The 25,875-nt window shown below is 35.8% G+C and overlaps 1 protein-coding gene across 1 annotated transcript in view; it reads right to left on the bottom strand.

The window, feature by feature from the left end:
• LOC140157379 (calsyntenin-1-like) overlaps positions 1-25,875 on the bottom strand; it is a 258,270-nt gene that overhangs the window by 52,259 nt on the left and 180,136 nt on the right. The window contains exons 4-5 of the mRNA XM_072180555.1: positions 24,167-24,313; positions 7,687-7,881 (exon numbers count right to left, since the gene is read on the bottom strand). Of these exons, the coding sequence (XP_072036656.1) occupies positions 7,687-7,881; positions 24,167-24,313 (342 nt within the window). The remainder of the gene's footprint in view (positions 1-7,686; positions 7,882-24,166; positions 24,314-25,875) is intronic.

Raw genomic sequence — 25,875 nt, 5'->3', positions numbered from 1 at the left:
CAGTGTTTCTATAGTATTTTGGTTTTAATCATTCATTTTTAGTTCAAGAAAAATTAGTTCAGGGATAATCTTACTAGTAGAGAACCATTTTGCATAACAAAGTATTTTGGTAGCATTTAACAATTTATAAAATATTAATGAATAACAACTTCTCCAAAAAAGCAGTGTTTCTATTTTAAAAATTGGAAAATTGTATTTTAAGTATTTTATATTATTATTATTATTATTATTATTGTTGTTGTGGTTGTTGTTGTTGTTGTTGTTGTTGTTGTTGTTGTTGTTGTTAGTGTTATTATTATTATTATCATTATCATTATCAAAATCATTATCATTATCATTATTATTATTATTACATTAATTGAATTCGGGAAAAAAATCATTTTAATTTACCAACAGAAATAATGTAACCCCTAATTTTGATACCATTATATTTGGTACCAATGTATAGCTATGGGTCTCCTCTACCCAGTAATACCAAAATAAGTACAAATATTCCCCACACAATGTTGCTATGATGTCATAATGTGAGGGTGCCCATGAAAATTTGGGAAATTCTGCCCATGTACATAAGTATATTACGGTAGGAAAAATTGATTTTGGGCTAAAAATTCTACAAAAAATTAATTTTCAGTGAATATTCTCCTCAATATAAAAGGAAAAGACACACTATTCGCGAAATGAAAATCATTGATTTTACTGTACAAACCAATGGGTGCCTCACCAACCCCCCTCTATAGTCATCTTTGACGATCGGTTCTACCGGGTTCTACCGGTAAGAACATTTTATCACTAAAATGAGCGCAAAGGATGGATCTACGAGTAGCTTAGGTCGTTTGCGCAGGCACATGTGTTTTTTATGACGGATAAAAATGTTAGGAGAGGGGTTGTTTTTAAGTAGTTCTAGCTATAGGGTTAAAGCGGTTTTTAGTAGATAAGCGGTCAAAAACTAAAGGTAGATAATTGGTATTTAATGCAAATTTAAATAGATGGTCAAAATATTGAAAATGTGCACATTTTCAGAATTCACCATATAAATTTAATAGGGCTAAATTCACAGAGCACTCAAACCTTGAGTGTTTTACTCAAAACATTTTGTATTTCAAGAACATAATAACAAAAGTTTTATGAACATTCGGTAGCCTACCCTTGAAGGGAGCACACCATTAAATCAATGCGCCATTTGTGTAACCCTAATGAGTTCGGTAAAATACAAAAACTTTTTGAGGTATTTGGGCTGCCCTTTATACAAATAATCAGAGAGAGTAGCAAATTATATCTCAAATAAAGTGTAAAGCCTATGCATGAATTTTAAATTGAATTTTTAAATAAAAATGCGACTTTTTTGGCGACTTAAAAGTCGCCAAAAAATCGCATTTTTATAATTATCGAGAAAAGAGGTCCGCGAAATAGTCTTGAGAGCATATCAAAAACAGTGAGGGCGCTGTTTAGTGCCTCGTACCTGGAAAACGAGGTGGAACTTCAGGCTACATTGAATCATATGTTAAACTTTCATCGACTTGCAATCGACTGGTTGTCATAAAATATCTCAAAAGGTGCCCAAAAGGCTTCAAAGCGAGCAAAGAAGATCGAATTTTACACATATTTCAAGGGGGATTAAGCCTATGAGAAGTTGATATAGAACTTTTAACTGTAGATATTGTAAATACAATCCAAATATTATTATAATAATGTCAATTTTAGTTGTATGCAGCTATTCATGACAAGTCAATATCAAAGTACGGTTTATTATTTAGAGTTTATCATGAACACCATCAGTGTTGCAAGCATGCGTTTAACTTTATACAGATGTAGTACATTTTTTTGCCAAAAATGGCAACACTTACATGCGGAATGGCAACTCTGCTATTTTTATTTTATATAAATACATTATACAAAGTACACTAAACTATTGTAGGCCTACACGACAATAGTACAATTTTATACAAGTATTTTATGCGAGAATCAGCTTTATGATGCACCTAAATCCATTTACAAAATTGAAAGTATGCAACATTTTCTGGCAACACCCCGTTTACCACATGATTTTCCCCAAACTAATTTCTTCCATTTTCAATGTAACAATGTCCCATCAAGTCAACCCTAAAATGACAAATCAAATGAAGCGTTACCATACGGGGTATGAAGCCCAGAAGTTAGGTCTAAATGGGAATATTCAAAATTATCAAAAACACCCCTATTTAAAATAAATGGTATAGCCCAATTCTGACCCCATTCTAATTTGTTGTGCAATGTATTTGCTACTAAGCCTTCCATCTATATCGGAAAAAAATTATAAGAAAATATTAAGAAATTTTATGTGTGAGGTACAGTTACTCTAATAAAAGGGTATTTTACTGCTCGAAAGTGTGACAATTGGTTAAATTGGCTAATAATAGAAATAATGTCCGTTTCTATGGCAACAAGATATAAATTGTCAAAATAAATCCACCAGTGTTTATATGAGACAAAGGCCTCTTACCTCTCAACTTATAAGGAAAATCTATTTTTGGCCGTTGCCACCCAAAAGTCGAATTTCCTGGACAAGTCCTCTTAAAATTTGTTATGTTGAAGTCTATGGCCAGCATGCAATGCACTGAAACACATAATGCTATTATCCTAATTACGTATGTAAGTAGATATTGTTTGCGACCGATTTGATTAAGGACAATATTCGTCACCTCTCGTTGCACTATTATTAGATTTGTACACATGCCTTTATTTTGATAAAATCATAATTTCATTATGACATATATGGATTCTTGTTCAGTAGGTATCCATGTGATGCTTGAGAGTTCACTTTGATCTGGACCAATGTGATTTGATGCAAGTCCATAATAGTACACAAGGTATGAACACTGTAGTTTCAGATGACACATATTGGCTGGCTATGGTCCATCAAATCTGGACCAATGTGATTTGATCCATAATAGTACACAAGATGTGAACACTGTAATCTCAGACGCCCCTTTTTTTCTAGCTATGATCCATTGTATGGTTCATATCTGCACAATATTTATACAGCTAAATATATTAGAGGATTCTAATCTATATCAATCTAAATCAATTCAGATTCAAATAAACCATTACAGATGACCCTAGTGTAAGTAACCCACTGTATGTTATCATGTACACCGTGACTGTGCTTGGCAATAATATATGCAGAATTGACATCTGGGGATCACAATCTTTTTAATACATACAATGTACACACCTGTACTTTTTTATGGGCTGTTTCTTTGAATTAATGAATAATTCATCCTGCTATATATGCTGGCATCCTTGGACATAACCACTGATTAACAAAGCTCTTATATTCTATCAAAACAAATAATGATTTTTTCCTCTGTTGTTTTCCACCCACTTGCCTCACCCACGCTGTCTTTTTTCTCCATAACCCACAATTTTTGTGACTTTTTCAAATGGTTTTTACACCTGAAATGACATTACTATGAGATTAAACAAAGAGTATAAACTTTGAACCCTGTGCATAAACTCAATGAGAAAACCACCATATTGGCACAAAATCACAGCATTTTTGAAAATATCAACCCTGCGAAAATGCAAAATTCAGGTGCTTTTTTCTTCTCAGAATTTCTCTGTCACTAATGCAATATTTTTTCTCAGTGCAAAAACACATGCTGTAAATATCATTTACCTAAATTCAGAACAAAACATGATGTCTGCCCCCCGATTATTTTCACCTCTGTGAGAGACATGTGATGTATTTATGGCACAATGTCTGGATTCTCCAAGTCTATTGTGGTTCACCTCAAGTTTGGTAGTGGCGTCAATGCTTTTTTTTTTGCGGTTGCGCTGCAAGCATGCGGATAAACCACTTTTGTTTGTGTGCGTGTATGCTCTGCGCGATTAACTTTACGCACACGGTTCGATTCAACATATAGTGAAATAAGCACCTTTGCCACTACCAAATTTATTTGAGGTGAACCACATTGTAGTCTTCTTGGACATCACACAGATCGCACTATCCCAACATAACAAATAATTGCACTTCATGACACATGGGACAGAACCTACATTGCCAGTACTCTCAAAATATCAGATGAACAGCTTTATTTTGTGGGGGAAATCCCTCATTTGAACATCAATTGCTATTCAAAAGTTGGCTGATTTCATTAGTGGTATAGTTTCATTTTCTGGGGGAAATCCCTTATCGCCAGGATAATTCTCTTTATTTGAACATCAAAAAGTTGGCTGATTTCACAAGTGGTTAAGTATATCAGCAGTCTAGTTTAATGTCCAGGGGAAATCCCCTTTTTTCAGGATTGTTTAATTGAATACAAATTGATTTTCAGGCAGTAAGTCATTTTGGCATGTGTATGAGTGGTCCAAATTTTAACAAAATATGATCAATACAATCACTGAATGTTTGTTGTAATTGCAAGCATACTAAAGTCACGTTCATCCTTCATATTTCATACAGATCATTGTCTATTTGCATCACTAAAATGACAATTCACAAGATTGTGTCCAAGAGAATGGTAAAATTAAACAATGCCATGTTAACAAAATGCCATAAAATCCTTATCACAAAATGCCAATGGTAATTGTCATGACAACTGCTTAAAAAGGCTGTTATCCCTCAGATGGACCACTTTGTCTTCATCACTAAAAACATTTCAAGGTCATTCAATTGTGCAGTCCAAGAGAATCATGCATTTCAATTAATCAACACCATAGTACCAGTCGTGACAGATCTGTTCATTTCAGTCATTTCTCTTTCAAATTCTTTGTCTAAAAGTTGTCCTTTCTCTTTCAAATTCTTTGTCTAAAAGTTGTATACACATGCACATACATGCATGTGTGTCACTGCACATGTAATTTACTATATACTATAGTTTCATCAGCTCGTAAACGGCTGGAATTGTTAGGCTTTTACCACTATGCCGAAAAGTAGACCCATGTTAAGAGTGACAAAGTTGACAAATCTGGTCTATATAGTGCGTGTTAAAGAAAATATACAACGTAAAGGATTTGACAGAATAATTTGTGATGCTTCTGTTGCAATGTCACAAGACAATTCTGGAAATAAAATATTATATATTAATCTGCGACGTTATAAGGCCCGCCTATTACAAGTTGATCAAAATACAAGGTTAAATTGAAATGATCATCAATTTGGATTTTTTTGATCTGACCTTCTTAGGTTTTGAGACATTTTCTCAAAATATCAAAAGCTATCTTAAGAAACAACAGAACTAATACTAGGTTTGTTTGTACTCATTTTAATGCATTTTACAGGCTGATTCCAAATAGTTGATCAAAATTGAAACATGTCCTCTGCAGTCAATGTCCACGTAGAGAGAGTTGAATTAAATTGAATAAAGCTGTTACCCATTTCTACACCTGAGTAGGGAGAGGCAATAGGGGTGAAAAGCTTTGTTCAAGTGCTCAACATGTTGGTACCACTGGGATTCGTCACAGGGATTCAAACCCATGACTTGCACCTATCTTCCTATGAGTCAAAGTCTTAGGCTGCTATGCCAAACCTCTGTTGAAGACAAGGAGTGTGAATGGGTGACTCCATTTGAAATCTAAAACCCTTGTGTGGGAGATTAAGGTCATGTCTTTCATAGGGGGTGTGTGGATTTCAACTAGAACAACCCACTGAAGATAGTATCCCTTATTCTAAATATAATCAAGCTTGTTAATACCAGAGGAAGGATAAGATTTAAAAGAGTTTGTGTTGCTGAAATAAGGATTGAAGATGGCAACCCTTATTCTAAAGTTACCATGGTTACCTTGTCATTTCATGGTGAATAAACCATCAATTTAATATAAAATACAAAGAAAAGATTGTATGACTGACACAATTGATAACTGTAATGCATTAGAATTGACCCTACAACAAAGTAAAGCTTCTTTTCTACTTGAATTATTCAAATGTCAAAAGAAGTTATAAGGGTAATATTAAGTAACCTTATTTTTGACAAACTAACAAGGATGAGCGTGCTACTTCTTTGAATATCGCTAAAGACTCAATCACAGTCTTGGCCTTTATGACGTTAGCTGATTGTGACAAATGATAATATAAGGTTGCTATGACATGTGATATAGGTTAGTGTTGTCAAGAAGCATTGCGGAGGACAGAATATCTAATGATGCATCTCCATAAGAACTTTTCAAACACATCGTTTCAAAATGGCTGACTCGGAACACCAATTTTACTGAAATGCACCACAGGTTTGTCTGTTACTTCTGTCACAAAGTTTCTTACTTCAAATATTTCATTTCAAAATGGATTTCAAAATGGCGGACTTCAACCTTGAGTAGGTAGTTTTTTGCTGCACAGAAATAAGGAAATCAGGAATGAGAATTCTTTGCACTTGTTAATTAGAGTCATTTTTGCTTTTGGACAATTTTGAAAAGTGCAGACCATTATTATTCCTAATATAATATAGTAAATTTCTGTGCACTGATATTATGAAGTCCAGCTTTTTCAAAATGGCAGACTTCTACTAAAGTGTGTTCAGAAGACAAACAGGAGAATCTTTAATAACAAATGACAAATGATAATGTGGCGTTGGCATGGTATGTTTATAACGGTCAGTTTTGTCAAGTAGAGTTAGTGATAAATGGTTATTCCATTTGAAATACACACTACCCCTGTGGAAGATTTTAGAAACGTCTTCCACAGGGGGAGTATGTTTTTCAAATGTAATTGGTCAGAGATACTCATTTTGAAACCCCTACTCCCCCCGTATTATGGCTTTACCTATATATTCTTCAACTGGAGTGAGTATTTCAAATGGAAGCTACGTAAATGTCTATTCTAGTCAAAACTAAAACTTATACTCCCTCTGTGGAAGACTTTAGCTAAATCTTCCACAGGGGAGTATGGATTTTAAGCAGTATAGCTTCATACATCACCAGTACAGGAAACAACCAAAGCGTACTGCCATGTTTCAATATGGATGATGTTCAAATAGTCACTGTTCTATTCAGCAATGGTTCAGCTGCAAACAGGATATAATATTTGCATTTTTCATGACATGTAAATCATTGCAATGCCCACAATTACCTAAATACTTTCTTATAAAATGTTTTCTTATAAATGTTTAAATGGCTGGGCCAGTGCATTTGATTTCACATGAGGACAAATTATTATGGATGTGTTTGAAGTTAACCAAATTAGTTATGTGTTGAATTCTGGAGTTTTTATTGTGATGTACAATTATGAGGGTATTCCTGATTTTGCTAGTCTTGTTTACTTACAAATCCACTATTCTGATTATTGCTGTCCACCTTGTATTAGATAAATGTTTTTGCTCTAATAAAAGGAGGATGGTTGAGTACTGGTCAGTGGACAGCCCTTGTGTTTCACATTGTCAATGTCCCTGTCAAATATTGAGCTAAGAGAAGTTTTGTTTGGATGTTGGGTCGATATCCTTCATGTAATAATTTGTGTAAGAAATCGTAAACTAATCCTAACCCTAAATTGCATGTATAATTACATATAATTACCCCATAGGTGTGCAATGGGAGCAAAAATCATTCAACTATAGTGGCAATAACATGCAATGAAATTCTGTAAGCCGTATAAAAAAGCTGTATTAAAAACTATAAAAATAGATCAATTAGATTACATAATATTCACATCCATCACTATGTGCTACATCAATTGTTCACATTTGTCCCTATGTGATAAACCCTACAAATTTCACTTACCACAAAGTTTTCTCTGTGACTGTGTAGAGTATGTTTCTCTGTCGCATCCAAATCCGATGTGATTGGTTTGTAATTTGACTTCTACCATCACGTCACTTGAGTTGCATTTTGGTTCTGCACACGTCTCAAGGTAGGCCTTCTTTGCAATGAATCGGTCACCTGAGCCTGGAAAGTATTCAATGCGCTTTGGAATACCTGTAAGGATAGACAAAAATTTATAAAACAAAAAATGTTAATAGATGACAATCATGACAGATTAGGTAAAAAAAGTTTGTGAAATATATGAAGGATATGTTTGTAACACTAACAAAGTAATCTGTGTCTTGGTAGGATCAAGGAGAGATGTGCACACACACACCTTGTACACCTCCCCCCCACTCCCTCCGTTTTTTGACATCCTGTCCTCCAATGTGTGACAGACAGGTCCAATATTTTATCATAGTGGATACTGCCATACTTCATATCGTTTATTCTTTAAATAACAAACAGGAAAAAAAAAACTTTGATATTCCATTTTTCCAAAATAAAAATAAATAATTGCAATGAAGTGAAAGAAACTTAGTCAGCCCATTATCCATTTAACAAATGATGCACACAAAGGCATCCACACTCCCCCTCTTGAGACTTTGGACATCAATGGTCCACACTCCCCCTCTTGAGACTTTGGACATCAATGGTCCACACTCCCCCTCTTGAGACTTTGGACATATCTTTCATGGGGTGCATTTTTTCCAAATGTAATTGGTCAGGGTTTATTATTTGGAAACCTGAACTCCTTCTGTATTATGGGTTTATCTATATCTACCACAACTGGAGTGAGTATTTCAAGTGGAAGTTACCCAATTGCGTATTCTATTCAAAACTCATACTCCCTCTGTGGAATATTTTAGCTAAATCTTCCACAGGGAGAGTGTGGATTTCAAATACAATAGCCCAATTAGTCATTTCATCATCCATGTTACAAAAAATATACAATAGCATCAAAGGCTGCCAGAGAGTTTTTTATTTACTGTTCCAGCCAAGAGGAATGACCTAAGTGCAGTGCTTAATAGCAAATAAAGAAATGCCAATAACCATGGATAGTATTTTGGTTTTAGTATGGTCGTAAAAACTCTCTGAACATGTAAAGCTTGAACATAAACTATGCATACTATCTGAAAATTCTATGAATAGTTGTAACATAATACCAAACATGGATTTGCTATATGACACAAAATACCAGACTAATAAACTTTATACATTTAACATATTTAAGGATGAATGGTTATTTTCACCAAAACTATGCTACTAAAATTGTAATTCAAGAAAACATCAAATATCTCAATTTGAAATAATAAACACTACTTGTTAAATGCAACACTTTTCATTTTTAATCTAATATTCCTTGCTTTTAAAATAATTCTCAAACTTATCCACTTATTTTTTTATTAATAAAATTCTCATCAACGGAAACATAAAAGAGATTTTATCACACAGATCTATTTATTACATTGCTTTTTATCTTATGCATAATGATCCTACTGATGGGAAGATATCAGATACCACACAGGATTGCCACACTTTTGTGGCCCAAAGGCACAGCAAATACCACATCAAGATGGCGCCAAATGGCACTCAAGTAGCCTAACTTCTAGATAAAGGCTTGCTTATTGCTTGCTTATTTCGGGTGGTTTTCCCGAACCACGACAGCTCTACATATCCTCCTGTCCTGCATCGCCGTTCCCAAGTCAGATGCTTCCAGTCCAGTGTCTTGCTTGAGTACATCTACATATGTAAGGGGTGGTCTACCAGGGTTTCTTGTACCATGTTTGGGTGTCCAGTTTATCAGGTTGGCGACAGGTTCACACTTGCTCCTGAAGCAGTGGCCAGCGAAGCGTGTTCTCCTTTCTCTGATCTTCTTTGAGAGCCTTGGGAGGTCTCCATACAACTCTTTGTTGCTTATGTGCTGTTTCCAATGGATGTTCTACACTGCCCTTAGCATACGGGTGTAACAGCCATCCAGCTCTTTGGCTAGTTCGGGAGTTATGGTCCAGGCTTCACATCCGTATGTTAACACAGACTCCACTGTTGCACTGAAGACCCGCAGTTTGAAATTCTTTGGTAGAGCAGACTTCCAGATCTTGCTTAGACTGTTGCATGCTCTCCAAGCGGCTGCCTTGCGTGTTTTGACATCGTGCTCAGTGCTAGCCACCCATGCTCCTAGATATTTGATGTCTTTCACCTCATCTAGCTTTGTACCATTATTTGTGCTGATGTTAACTTGCTGATCTTGGTTAAAGGACATGAACTTTGTCTTGGTGGCATTCATCTTTAAGCCGACTCTTCCGACTGATGCTTCTACCCTTTGTAGCAGTTCCTGAGCTTGTTTTATTTCTTCTGACAATAGGGCGATGTCATCAGCGAAGTCCAGGTCGGTTACCACTTCTGGCCCAACTTGTCTGCTTTTTCGCCTTTCAAGCTGGAATCCTAGTGCTTCTTCCTTGCCATCTATAGCCATTCTCAAGGCATAGTCAAGCACTATCACAAACAAATACGGGGCAAGGGTATCTCCTTGTAGAACGCCGGCTACGATGTCAAACAGCTCAGTTTCACCATCAGGGGAGATCACTTTGGCTCTGGTTTTCTTGTATGTCCTTCCAATGGCATCCACAAGTTGTTTTGGTATCCCATAGGCTCTGAGGATTTGTAGCATCTTGCCTCGGTGAATAGTGTCGAAGGCTTTTCGGAAGTCAATGAATGTTATAATGGCTGGTATATTTTTGGCCTTCACTCCTAGTATCCTTCTAAGAGCCAGTATGTGGCTGACAGTAGTTCTTCCCACTCTGAAGCCATTCTGGTTGTTTCTCAGAAGTACGTCAACTTTGGGTCTTATCCTGTTGAGTATCAACCTATTGAAGGTTTTGGCCACTATTGAGGATAGGCTGATGCCACGGTAATTACCTCCTTGACTTAGGTCTCCTGACTTTGGTATTGGGATTATGTTAAGAATAGACCACTGATCAGGCATTCTTTCTTTCAGCAATGCATCGTTGCAAAATCCTAGCACCAGGTCATCCAGGTCACATCTCTTTAAGACTTCTGGTGGGATGCCGTCTTCTCCACTACTCTTTCCTTCTGCTATTGCTGTCTTTGCCTTTGTGTAGATAAAGGCACCCAATATCATTATGTTGTCCTCTCACTGAATTCAGCACAGAAAGCACCTAATTGGGAGGCTAACTACTTGATTGGATACACTTCCTCTGCTAAGTGATCAATTAATAAACGGCCATAAAAAAAATTGAAAATGGCAATTTAGCCTTTTATGAGGATCGGTTAAAATAGAAGGAAAATAGATAGAAAGTACCTTCAAACATGCATTTTGATCATTAAAAGAGCGGCAATTTGTCCGAGGTATGGCCTTGTAATTCAGCCGGTACAAAAACCTGGTCAATGAGAATTTGTCCCAGTTAGTGGAGAAAGAAATTTTCTTTTTTTTTGGTCCTAATTTCACCTGAAAATGTTCTTCCGAGGAGCAGTCTTCCCCCTACCTATGGTTACACCCCTGGCCATGTGAAAGCCTAGGGTGCACTATGGGCAAGAGCCACACTCAAATCCACCTTTCCCATTTCTACACCTCCCATTTGAAGTGCCAGTGACATTTTGCTCAATTTTCATCCAAGTACACCAAAATTAGCTTCAAAGTTTTCTGAGATACGTTTGAAAACAAAGGCAAACCAAGGCACCGATTTTAGAAAGGCACGTACCTACCAAAATATTATTTGATTTAATACCATCCAACCAACCCCAGGTTTGAAAGCCTCCCAATTGTGTGGCAGGGATACTATGGCAATATACTGCAAGGCTTATTCCTCTATTGACTTGTACCAAAATCTATGCCATCATTTCAAACGAATAATGGCATCATCTTATATATGATGGGGGAAAATCTATTGCTTGGGGTCAATGTGAAATATAATATGCACTTAGTATATTGGAAAATCTTTCTTGCTTCTTAATAATAATGGCTGCACAATAACATTAATGGTTCATGCTGTAATTGATGGATTTGTAAATGTGTTATGTGGCATTGATAAGATGGAGATGGGATATCTCGTGGAAAGAGGAGAACAACAAAAAGGAAACATAATTGAATTTTTTTATGGTTTTCCTTGTGCTGTGGCAAAATTCATATCCTTATTAAACATTTAACAGAGAGACTGGCCTCACATAATGTAAGAAAGACTGACCTGGTCTACATGTATCATTGAAATATTTTTGTTTTTATTTATCTTCAGTAGACAGCAAACACAAAGATCCATCACCTTTGTATTTGAAAAGACACATCAAACCTATTATTTACCCTATTTTGCTATCTACTGTAGATAGCAACACTCAAGACACATCAAACCTATTATTTACCCTATTTCACTCAACAAGTTCAGTAATACAAATTTTACAAGACTAGTTTTCACTGAAATGATTTTGATGTTATATACAACAAAAACATGGGCATGTGAGTTTACATGTAAGGAATTAAGAAAAGACTGTTGACCTACTATCAATTAATTTTACTATCTACAGTAGATAGTTAACTAAAGAAATCCATATTGCACCTGATATTTCAAGATATTAACCTTAATTTTCATTTAAGTCATTTTGCTATCTACAATAAAATGCATACACCAGAGTACAGAAAATCTTAGACTCCCCTACCTTCTCTTCACTGATATAAGTGTGCTATACACAGATTAAAATCTCAAGAGATCCAACTCAACACAACTAACCTTTCTATGTCATAATTGTGCTATCTACTGAAGACAGCTGATAAAAGGACACACACAAGTATGGTAATTACTGGTACATACATAACTGAAATCATTGTGCTAACATCGGTAGAAAGCAAAACACTAGATGGATCCACAAACTAACAAAGGTTACACAGACTTTCTATCAAATGGCAATGCTATCTACAGTAGATAGCAAACTCAAGGATATTCTGGTTGTACCACAAATTAGCAACTCTGTCCCTAACAGTCACAGAAATACAATTTGTGCTATCTACAGTAGACAGCAAAATGTTTGAAAGAAGAATAATGGATACATATAATTTTGCTGTCTACTGTAGATAGCATATTAGAGGACATAAACTCTACATTTAATCCATGTTTGGCAATCCAGATCTGGTCCTGATGAGACCATACAGTATCATCTTGTAAGTGATACACAATCCTGCCCTATGCCTCCTATAGCGGACTTATACAACATTTCTACAAGCCCTTTCGCACCTGCTGACACATGTGTCTTACTGTTTCCATATCAAAAGCTAGGTTAAGCAATATGACACATGCTACATTTGTAATTAAAGAGATTACCACAGAATTGATGTATGTATAATTATATGTTGCTTAACTACACCACAGCTATCTTGCATACTGAATAACAAATTACAGAAGAACCTTTATTATTTCCTTATTTTAATTAATGTCAGATTTTATCACATTGCTTTCACATTTGCCATTCATCCTCTTCATTAATACATCTACGCAGGATCATCTATGCTTGTTTATATCAAAAATATGCTTGTCCCCCCTCCCCCCCCCTCTTCTTGCCAAAAATTGCTTTTTGCCTGGTGGAGGTTGGCAGATAATTATTGCAAAGCACCTGAGTAAGAATAATGTCAAGAGCACCATCCAAAGAACTTATGGAGGCCTGTTCATAAATTGATATTCATATTTTTCACCATTTTCTTCAAAGTAATAAATGTTCAATAGCGTAGAGTTTATCACTTGCTTTTAATTTTGGGGAAACAGATGATAAACAAATAAATAGAAATAAGAAAATAATAACAACCAAACAATGAAAAACATTAAAATCTTTCCAGCCTTATATAGCCTACAGCAAGCACTTTTAGGCTCAACACAACAAACTATTTGCCAAGAAGCAGCTATTTCCGACTCTGTTGCACAAATAACAAGAAATATTACCTAGACCGCAACAAACCATTCATAGACCAAGAGGCAGCTATTTCTGACTCTTGAACAAATAACAGGAAATATTATCACCTAAAGATTTTCACTTAAGAAGTCGGCTTCATTTTATTACAAAGAAACATGTTTACTGTAAGAGTCCTATGTTCTCATTGTTCCTAATTCAATCAAGAGAAAGTAACCTTTCTATTGTCGGTAAAACCAAATATGGAAAAAAAATTATAACTGTCGTATCGAAAATGTCAAGGGAGCTCAATATTCTATACATGTTTACCAGCTTATAAATGCTTGGAGGAGAAATAGTAAAAGTGCACTCACATCGGATAACAACATTATGTTAGCATTATTACAAACTGTCAAATTCCACTTTAAACAGGTTGATTACGGTGGGCTTGAGTCACTCTGACTTAGCGCACTCTTTTTCAGTACGTACTCAACTTCTTGCTTGTCCTAGTTTGTGATTTTTCACTTCAAATATTTTTAATGCTTTAACAACTTCTAATAGTAATACTGAAATTTCAATTTTATTTCTGTTACATAAATCTTAACAGTACTTCTGTAATAATTTTAATTCAGCAAAAGGAGAGAAAACACAACATAATAAAGTCAAAAATACAACAACAAAAATCAATGATAGGGACCGTGGAGAGAACTCAGAGAGAAGCTGGACAAGCCATGGATCCTGTGGAAGCTTTAGCTTTAGTCTTCTACAGAGTGAGTATAGGTTTCAAAGACTGAAATACTCACTCCAGTTGTGGAAGATATAGGTAAGGCCATACCCAGCTAACACAAAAATGTTCTGAAAATGTTTATTCAAAACGTTTTGATAACATTTAAATGTTGGGATATATAAAGGACATGAAAACGGTTTTAATCTGTAATGCAGCAGCTATTGTAAAATATTTGAGGCAAGCGTTTTTTGCAAAACATTTTGACAACACTTACACTGTTACTCTGTTTAGAATAGTTTGCATCAAATTTTCAAAAATATGTTATGAATGTTATTAAAAGCGTATTTCTACCCTTTATTTAACCCAACATTTAAACGGTCTCTGTAAAATGTTCTGTTTGCTGGTATACAGAATAGTGTGTGTTTCAAAAAGATTCACCCAGGCAATTTCATTTGAAAAACATACTCCCTCTGTGGTTGACTTTTTTTAAATCTTCCACAGGGGCATGGTATATTTGAAATGGAATATCTCAATTTGCACTACATGCAGACTTGTCGCAAACCCTCAGCAGATTTTTGGAAAATGTGATGGTCTAAAAACCTCAAGGGTATTTTCCAAAGAACAATTCAAACAAATCCACAGCGTAATAACATAACTCATATTTCACTCAAAATTTTAAAGTATGGATTTGTTCGTATGAATTTTCAATCAATTATATTCATGAGGAGATAAGCGTAATACCAAAAAAAAAACTGCACGCGAAATCTCTGGTAAATATGACCTTCTATTTCTTGTGTCTGGTCCTCTAAAAATAAGCATACAAATTCACTGATTAAGTTAAATCTGCACACTACAAAGAACGTGTGTGTCAGTGAGCTCATCCAAATCAAACACAAAAATATTATGCAAACCTTGGTTCCGTTCGGATTCACAAAACAGGTTTTTGCCATACTTATTTTGCTCAACTCCACCACAAAACGGTCCATTTGAATGCTTGTTAGTCAATTTAGTAAGGGGGAGCAATGTATGCTTCTGTGGCAATAAATCTCTTAAATATCCCTTTAAATTTGCCTTTCCTTGTGTTTGCATCAAATCACCTGTGAATAACAAATAGCGGAGACAAACAACTTTACATCTAACCCTTTTGTCTTGATTAAATTGCCTGATGTGTGGCCGTCTTACCTAGTGTGTGAGATAGAGAGCTAAATCTCCTATCTCAAGGGGATATTTGTACACATCAAATTTAAGATTATCTTGCAATTTTCAAGAAGTGGCTGAAATCTATTTCTAAACCTGTCAAAAAAATAGCTTCAATCTGTATTTTGTTATTTACTAACATTGCAACCAGTGACGAAGCCAGGTTTTCGTAACCTGTGGGGCACAAACTTGTTGATGTACTGACATAAATATTTTTGCTAACGGAAGTTGTGAATTGTTGACCTTTTTTTTTTCTCCCAGATTTGGGCAACATGTACTTTGTTTCTTCACTCTGTACACAAGATGCACACACACAAAATTGCCTATTGTTGACCCCAACTTTTTCACCAAGGTCTGTTATGTACTGACGGCTTAAGATGTACCAACAGTCCATGATGATCGGGGAGGGGGAGGGCACTGACCCCCACTGGCTAAGCCACTGATTATAACTCTGCAGGAAAATGATCTTTCAAAGCAAAAAGGTTGATGGGAGTAGGAGGTAAGACTGAGAGGAAAAGGAAGAAGGGAACAGAAGGAAAGAAACAGGAGGAGGAAGAAGAAAGGAAGAGCAACTAGAGCGGTTCTCGACTTGCGCGGTTCTCGACGCAAAGCGTCGGCCGCAATGCCTCCACCTTGACGCGTATCATTTTAACTGGTGCAATTTCACTAGGAACTGGCCATCTCTAGATGACAGTGTAGGTTTTTAGAAAAAGTGTAACAAATGAAATATCCTTGACCCATTTTGTCTCATGCCCATATGACAGTTTTAAGTTATTTGACCTCAGATTACCCCTGGGTGACCCCTGATGACCCCGAAAAAGACCGTCCAAAAATTTGACTCTAAATGTTGATTGTACCCACCAAGTTTCATGCCCATATGACAGTTTTAAGTTATTTGACCTCCGATGACCCCTGGGTGACCCCGGATGACCCCAAAAAGACCGTCCAAAAATTTGACTCTAAATGTTGACTGTACCCACCAAGTTTCATGCCCATATGACAGTTTTAAGTTATTTGACCTCAGATGACCCCTGGGTGACCCCGGATGACCCCTATATGACCCGCAAAAGATTTGGTTCTAAATGTTTACAGTACCCACCAAGGTTCATGCCCATACTACAGTTTTAAGTTATTTGACCTCAGATGACCCCTGGGTGACCCCGGATGACCCCAAAATGACCCTCAAAAAATTTTGTTCTAAATTTTTACAGTACCCACCAAGTTTCATGCCCATACTACGAGTTTTAACCAATTTGACCTCAGATGACCCCTAGATGACATTGGGTGACCTTGACCCACTAACCAAACCTACTGGAATTTGAAGACCGCCAATGACCATCCCTCCACCAAATTGCATCACTGTACATCTTATCAGTTCCGAGATATTGCACCCGCAAGCTCGGACGGACGGACGGACGGACGGACAGATGGACGGACAACCAGGAAACATAATACCTCCGGTGGAGGCCTCCGGTGGAGGCATAAAAATGCAGTGAAGGAGGTGAATAAGAAGAAAATTACAAAAAACAAAGCAAAGAAGAAGAAGAAAAAAATGTAAAGGCAAAGTTGGCAAAGAAGAAGAATGATGCCAAGAAGATACCAATTGCACTTATGATGATGACAATAACAACATAACCTCCACCTTGGAACCGTGGCATTTATTTGTTCAAACTTGTTTACGCAAATAACTGAAAAACAGGAAGCAAATAAGAAAATTACCAAGAAGACAGGAAACAGGTATCTAAATTTGCATCAGGCCTGTGACTGAAATCAATAACATCAACATGACACGGCAGAATTCTGACTACATTCATTCTAAGCAACACATTGTGATATATACGGATATCAAAGATCTAAGAATTCTCTTAAAACTGTTTAATAGCTATCTCAAGAACCACTGGACCAAAACTATGTATATTTGTACTCATTTCAATGCATTTTTCAAGTAGATTTCAAATATGGTCAAGAGAATAGAATATTCTGGGTTTTTTTAATCAACACAAAAATGTTGACCCTGGTTGCATGAAAAGGGTTATCACAAAGTCACAAACATCAAATGACACAATCAAAGGCGATTGAATTTTAAGGACGACAATGTCCACTTACAAGTGTCATTTATACCAATTGTCAATTGTCAAGTGTCATTTTGTGCCAACTTTCAAAAAATGACCAAAAATCACTATACGCCACTATGGAATACAGCCGACGACTTAATAACAACTCTTGCCGATGTCTTCCGCTTGTCTGTTGCAGCTCCTGTTTTTTTTAACTTGATTTAATTGTGTATATTATTATATTGGTTGTCTATATTTGCTTACCAATTTTTTAAAATCTAATATTGCTGTTTTTAAAATTACAGTTGATGTTTTTTTTAATCTTGCCATGGTGTTAATGCTTTTAATCCACTGTTTCATTCCTCTTGTGTCATTTGCTCGTTTTCCTGAGGCTGTTGGTTTTAAAATCATTATCGTTTATTTTGTTTGCTGTTTTATATTTTGCTCTTTCATGCGTTTTGTAGTGTAAGTTAAGTGTAATTAAGTTGTTCAGCGCATAGCGACCTTTTAGTTTTATGCGCTTATAAATGCATTTTATTATTATTATTATTATTATTATTATTATATTGAAAATACACACACAAAAATTTAGTGAAATATAATTTTGTCACAAAATTTAGATATTTGTAAAAATAGACTCATTTTAAAATGGAACCAAGAGATATGAAATAATAAAGATTTTACTGTGTGAACATTATTTCTTTATCAGGATGGTCAATACTCCCTGTTCACTTCTACTTGTCCTATTAACTGAGGAATCGCAAGATGGCAAGAACAGGGAATGTTGAAAAGTGAACTTAACCACCACCAGTGTTCAAAACTGCAACCTCTCACACCATAGTCAAACACCTTAATCGATTAAGCCATCCCTGATTGAGCTAACTTGACATTGACCAAGCCTACGAATAAGAAGAAACTGACTACACATTTAGAGGTTAATAACTGCGCATCGGTTATTTGGAGGCATTGTGAAAAATCTAAACATTTTGCCTTTGGAACCGAGGAATATCCCGAGGGCGTAGCCCGAGGATATTCGAGGTCCAAAGCTAAAATGTTTAGATTTTTCACAATGCCCTATATTACCGATGCAAAGTTATTAACCTCATTCATAACCGTCACTTTAATCTCTTCACCTTACAAAATAACACAAAATTTTGCTCAAAAGTTTATAAAAATAGATGATTTTTATATCTTCCCTTGCCAAAAATCGATCAGGCTAAAACAGAACGACCAATAACAAAAGTGCGTATCACAATCTGTGCAAATATGGTAGCGAGCAATCCAAATCGGCAGCCAGCGCCTAGCGCGCAGTTTGTTGGACGCACAATACGCGACGCAGAAGTCAATTGTGTGCGACATTGGAACAATTACGCATTTTGCGGTCAATTGTGAGATATTAATGACCTCGATTTGCGTTGGCGTTTTCGCTGCAAATAATAAAATATGATTGGATCGCACGCATCGCGTTTATTAATGAGGTTATGAATTAAATACAAGAACCTTGCAATTATATTTAAACTGGCTTGTTTAAATTTTTATCTCTACAGATGGAAAATATCCAGCCATACCCAAGCATATATCATATTGAGAATTCAACTTAAAACTTTTATACATTGGTCCGCCTCAAGTTTGGTAGTGACGCAGGTGTGTATTTTGCTGGTCACAGTATCAAATTGTGCATGTAAAATTATTCGCGCAGAGTGTGCATGAAGACATACAAATGCGGTTTTTCGGCATGCTTGCAGCGCAACCGCAAAAAGGCACTGGCATCACTAACGAACTTGAGGTAAACCCAACAATAGCATGTGATAGCAATAACTTTCTAATTCTAAACAAATGTTACAGCACATGTGTGCACTTAACACACCCACCCCGCACAAACTCTTAATCTTATTCTTCAGAATTCACGATCAAACTTCAATTGCATTTTTAGACCAATATTGGTTCTTTCAAACTTTTTTGAAAAATATATTTAATTCTTTTCCAAAAACCTGTAACTATATCAATATAATTTCATTTTTATAACAATGTCAGTTCAAGTATTGAGTCATTGATTTCATAAATAGTATTCATATCCATAGGCTTAGCACACTATCTAGCGGGGCACCAATGAACAGTTGAGATGTGAAAGAAGGTATAAACAATGGCTGCCTTGTGTATTTGTGCTATTGTTGGTATTTTTTGTTTATACAAAGATAACTTTGTAATAGCTAGTTAGAGAGGGGCACAGTGAATATGGCATTGAAAGCTGATGTAATGACACTAAAATATAAAATGTAACTTATCAATAACGATACTAACCAGTATGGAGAACTACTGCCTGACTTTAAGGGTTTGTGATTCATACGTGTAACCAATCAAAACAGGGCTTCTATTCCCAAGGGCACTATTGCCATTCTTACAGTGTTTTTGATTGGTCAATTACATGATATATTCATCTATGTAACCAATCAAAACAGGGCTTCTTTTCTCATGGGCACTACTGCCTTTCTTACAGCATTTCTGATTGGTTAATTACACAATTCATTCATCTGGGTGACCAATTAAAATACAGCTTCCAGATATTTATGCTCAATCCTCTTCGCCCTACCACCATTCTTATCATGTTGTTGATTGGCTCAATAAATCATAATAATCATCTTGTACCCAATCAGCAGGTAGCACTCATGGGTTTACTCAAAATAACTCAAGGCAGCACATATGGTATATCGTCATTTGTCCATAAATTCTGTGATTAATTTCCTGACGGTATCAGACTCATCTCGACACCTGTCAATCCCCATGTCAATAATTCCCAGCGGTTCCCGCGACAAAATCACCTAATTTTCCACCCAAAAATTGCCGACTTGTGTAATCACTAGCCGCAAGTCATAGCTTCAAGCACGTTCAATATGAATTTGTAGAATATGAATTTGTAGAATTAATGGAGTTTTTCAGAGCAAATACTGCATTGATTTGCTCTCGTAATGAGTTCATTTTCGTACTGAAAACGTATATAATAACAGGCTTTTGCAGATGATACAATAAAGCAGAGACCTGTTTTTACTGAATCAAGATTAGATTAGATTTTAAGTCTTGATTTGCTTACACTGAGCAGAAGATAGCATGATCAAAATATGTGGTAAAATCAAAACAACAAGTTGTCAGTTGCACCATATCAATTTCATTTTTTTCCACCGTTCTTGCCCTTTAAAGCTTATCCTGAACAGCATTCAAAAGTTCGTTCTCACAAAGATTTAGAACAAAACCTAACAGACTCCATCAATTGTCTCAGGTTTGGGAAGGATCAGGGAATATTATCAAAGATGTTAAAAAAAATACTAGAAAAAAATTATTTTGGCAACTCACTGCTAAAACAATGTTTGTAGAGCCAGTGTAGATCTCTACCTTTTGAAACCTTGTAAATTCACAATTTAGTGTAATGGGCTATTCCCTTTAAAATTCCCACTATCTCTGTGGAAGATTTTGGAAATACCATCCACAGGGGGAGTATGAATTTCAAATGGGATGAACACATTAAGCAGCTCCATTTAAAACTCACCCTCCCTCGGAGGAAGATTCATGTTGAATCTTTCTCATAGGGTGTATAAATTTCAAATGGAGATGCTTAAAATGTTCATTCCATTTAAAATTCTTACTCCCCCTATGGAAGGTATTTCCAAAATCTTCCACAGGGGTAGTGGGAATTTTAAATGGAATAGCTCAATTTTAAAATTTACTCCACTCCTGTCATACACCCCCTGATTATTCTTAGAATGGTGCATACTCACGGAATAAAGCATAGCTCGTGGGAGGGACACCTGATTGTAAAACCTCAAGCTCGTTATTTGAAACAAAACAATTTTATTGTGAAATCTTGAACTTTTCTTGCAAGTGTTATTAGGTTTGGTTTCCGGTGTAAGACTCGTTAGATATTACACCTGGCGTATGACCGTGAACCATCACCAAGACTCCATACTGACATCTGCCCTGACCTCCCAATGAGCAAAGTTTCATCCGATACCGATTTCCACCAACAAATAAATACCGTAACAACACTGGCGTCACCTTGCTCTTCAAAATATCCACACGTGAACATGTAATGACTTAATTACTTGTAACCCTAATTGCTATTCTTCTAATTAATTCATTCCATTCAATGTCATCAGCTGGTTCAAAGATGGAGGAGCATGCGGTTATATGGTCATGAACTTTTTCTGATCTTCCTTTCCAAACAGGTGTATAAGATACTTGGCAATATTTTTGTTTTGTTTTCTTGAAGGTGGTGCATGATTTTCTGTGGTTTTATAAAGTGACCAAAAGCACATCTAGGCCCAGGTGTTGAACAGGTTTCTCTCCAATGGTTTCAAATATATTATAAACTGATGAATTTTAACAAACTCCTTATTTATTTGTTTTTGTTAATTGGGTACGTAAATATTTCAAAAATGTTAGCTGTTGATGTGAACTTTTCATTCTAGAGTGTCACTGGTCAGCAGGTCCAAACCAACCAATATCTACTCACTGCTTGAAAACATGTGTCTATAAATAGTTTCATTTGTTATATTTGACATATTTGTAAATAATATAAGTTTGATCATTTATAAATCACATGTATTGAAATTGAAATATTGAAATGATTCTCTTTCTTTGTTTAAATGTTATTTGTTCTATTTCTCATTATTTCCACCTTGATTGAATTCAAACTATCTAACTTGGGCATGACAGGGGTAAGACCAAGTCACAAATTGTTATACAAATTTTTCCTAAATGTCATATTCTAAAATAAATCTTATTTTAATTTAGAATATATTTTTCTTCCTTCTACTATACCTTTTATCTCAACCCTAAACTCTCAATAACAAAGGGGACAACACTTCAAATCATATAACCTTATGTACAATTTTAAGCAAACCTATTTATGCATAATTCACCACTCACAAGTGAAGTGTTAAACATGTTTATTTATACTTCTCAAAAACGAAGAGGAAAACTGTTATTTCAATTGCAATAAATATAACTACTTCACACCAAATAACCTCAGATATTCTAAGTAAATCTTCTTACACATATATCACTTGTAAATAATCTGGTTAAGGAGGTCACCGTGGCACATGAATTTATTAATTTCCGTTTCACAAACACAGAGATCCAGCAGATAGATAATAATAATATTGCCAAGCTGCACATGAACTGAACCCTTGAATCCCAAACGCTATTTCTAAATGTTGAAATATGTCCTACGCAAACAACCTTCGGATGTTCCGATAGCAAATGTGATCTACCGGATTGCGACGGCTACAGGCAAAAACCGGCTGCGACTGTCTTTGATGCTCCAATTTTCTTTCTACGAAAAAGGATATTAATATTCACCCTCGATGGCAATTTTGTAGTGTATTTCTATTGATAGCAGTATGTATATGATTGGATTTGCACGCAGGGTAGTGTCTGCTGTACTATAAAGAAATCTTTAGCATTCATGTGATGGTATTATGGAATAATTGAATCAAGAAGATCAATGTAGTGAGCATCCTCATTCCCACTGCCAAAGTTCAATAATGTTCATTTATCAATCAAAGCTCACAATTTGACTTCAAAATGCAAGGTATGAGTATTTGTACCCAATCCATTCAAGGTCATTCTAAGTATGTACAAACCTATTGGGTTAAAGAACTGTGTCCTGATAGATGAGCATGTTGATATCCTAGTGTCAATTCAGAGAAGATGTCTTACCCTTCCCAGATTCCTTTCCAACATGATGCATCACCTCATTACATTGTACATCAAATGACACTAAATATTGTACAGGTTCCTTTTGTTTTCATGTTGAGAATAGATTGGGTCGATAGTCAAGAGACAAATATATTTTGAAAGATCTGGATGTGCTCTGTTCATTTCGGTACTGTTTGTCAGTTTGTCACTATCACCCCATGTGACACTAGATAGTAAATCAGTGCAGAAAAAAATTGAAATAGAAGAAATGCATTGTGGGTAGTGTACAATATCTTCTCTTATGTCAGTAAGTGTACCATGGATTGTTTCTGTTCCATTTCATAACCCAATACAGGAATGAAATAGGACACTGCATCTAATCAACTGAATCATAGTAATAACAAAGCACTTGCTGTCATACAGGATGGTATATTGAAATGAAAAGTTGTTCAATGTTTTGTTGAAAATTGTATTGGTTGTCTTCCTTTCCTTTATGACAAAACCCAGAGTTGGAGTTGTTCCCCTCCCCTCACTATATTCCTTCCCCACACTGAGCCCCACATTGAATTGGGCACACATTTCATCCCAGCACTACACATACACACACAAAACACCTTGTTATTCCTACATTTCAATCCTGATATAAACATCTTTTATACCATAACTGTAACCAGGACAAAGCTACATCTCTTTGCTGCAGTCCCTGAATACATTGCTATTACCCCTCCCTCCTCACCCTCATATAGAAGCACCAAAGTTTCCATCCTGGTATACACATATTTTGTACCATAACTGTAACCAGGCTTGGGCTAACCAGTACAAAATATAGTGAAACCGTACTAGTTGGCATATGTCTGTAGATATTACCCTCCCTCCCCATCCCTCACATAGAAGCACCTACCTTTCCATCCTGGTGTACACATCTTTTGTACCATAACTGTGACGAGGACAGGACTACTTCTCTTGTCTGCACAGTCAAAGGCCACCACACTGAATACATAGCTGGGATAGTAATCCGTACTGAGGGGCTCGGTTGTACTTATTTGACCTGTAATGGAGTGAATCAAACAAAAGAAAAACAATGTTATTATTGAAGTGATCATTAAGATGGCATTTTATTTCTTAAAAACATAATAAACATTTAGTGGGTTAGTAAATTCATAGACAGTGCACAATCTGAGGTTACTGTTCCCAACCCAGGCTACTTTTTGTACATTACAGTGCATACAACCCGTAGTATGGCCCTCTATAACAATATGTGTACTTTACGGAATAAAGCGTAGTATCAACACGCCTGTCAATAACCTCACATTGAGCATGTCATGTAAATTCAGCAATGTGTGCTCTGAATCAAGTGGAAGGAAGGAGCATTTGCTTTCCATACATGATTACAGGAGGCAAAGTTGAGATTGGGCTATTCCAGTTCAATTCAGTTTCAAGGGGTGTGTGGATTTCAACTGGAACAGCCCATTTTCATGTCAACTGGCTAATCAGCTGAACATGAGGTAATGTTAATCCTTGTAACACTTTCACACTATGGACAGCATCCTGATACAGATCAGTATTTATGGCTGTATTTATTTGAATAAACAGATTTGTTTACCAACTAATATGAGGAAATCACTTCCTGAAGATACAAGATCAAACGATGTTAAAGCCCTGGATCAAGACCCAACCGTTTCTTTGAAATCTCTATTTTCTATTCCAGTCTCTTCACCATCTTGTTTTTCAGTCACTCACACGGTAATTATGTAAACAGGCTACAAGGTTGCCAGTTCAAGTATAACTTGGCACACATTACCATGTGCACACAGCTCACGGGTGAAGCTATCAAAACCGACAACACAAGAGCCATCTTCCCTTTGAACATTTCCATATTACATCGCATTCAGGAGACATTAAGCTTATCAACCTGTCAGCTAACACAAAACAGCCTCAAACTTTCCTCCTCATAGACTCTACATCCTACATGCTTAAAAACTTCAATTATATTTTGTTTAAATATCACTATTTTGAAATTTATGATCATGTTTAACATCAATTATTCAAAATGCATTGAAATGAGTACAAACATTCCTAATATTGGTTCAGTGGTTCTAGAAATAGGCCTTGATTTTGTGACAAAATCGTAGTTTGAATAGCAAAATATATTGCATGCAAATTATCCAATACACCTGTTCAGCTGCTTCTTAAATTATAAAATACAGCAATAGACCATTTCTATTTGACACTACATCCCATTAAAACAGGATTTGTTGTATTAATCTCAATAGATAGATAAAGTATTATGTTACTCTATGTATCAAGTAATTTAGTCTGTGTATTGTTTTACAAAATATGAGTAAATAACTTGTCAATATCATGTTACACACAGAGTCCAATGGTATTATAAATTCAAGCATTGTAAGACCTTGAAATGATGATATATAGGCTTATATATAACAACTTTCCATCATCAGTGCTAATTATTGACGAAGGCTCATCTTCTGTCCGATGGAGGACACTGATCATTGAGATGGGGGTATCAAGCATGACCATAAAGTCATGAAAAGAACCCTAAACAAGTACTTGTGAGGTCTGAAAATGCACCCCCTGAACAAGTATAAACAT

The sequence above is a fragment of the Amphiura filiformis genome, chromosome 7, assembly GCF_039555335.1.
Source record: "Amphiura filiformis chromosome 7, Afil_fr2py, whole genome shotgun sequence".
Taxonomy (NCBI): Eukaryota; Metazoa; Echinodermata; class Ophiuroidea; order Amphilepidida; family Amphiuridae; genus Amphiura; species Amphiura filiformis.
This window is presented reverse-complemented; position numbering and strand designations above follow the sequence as displayed.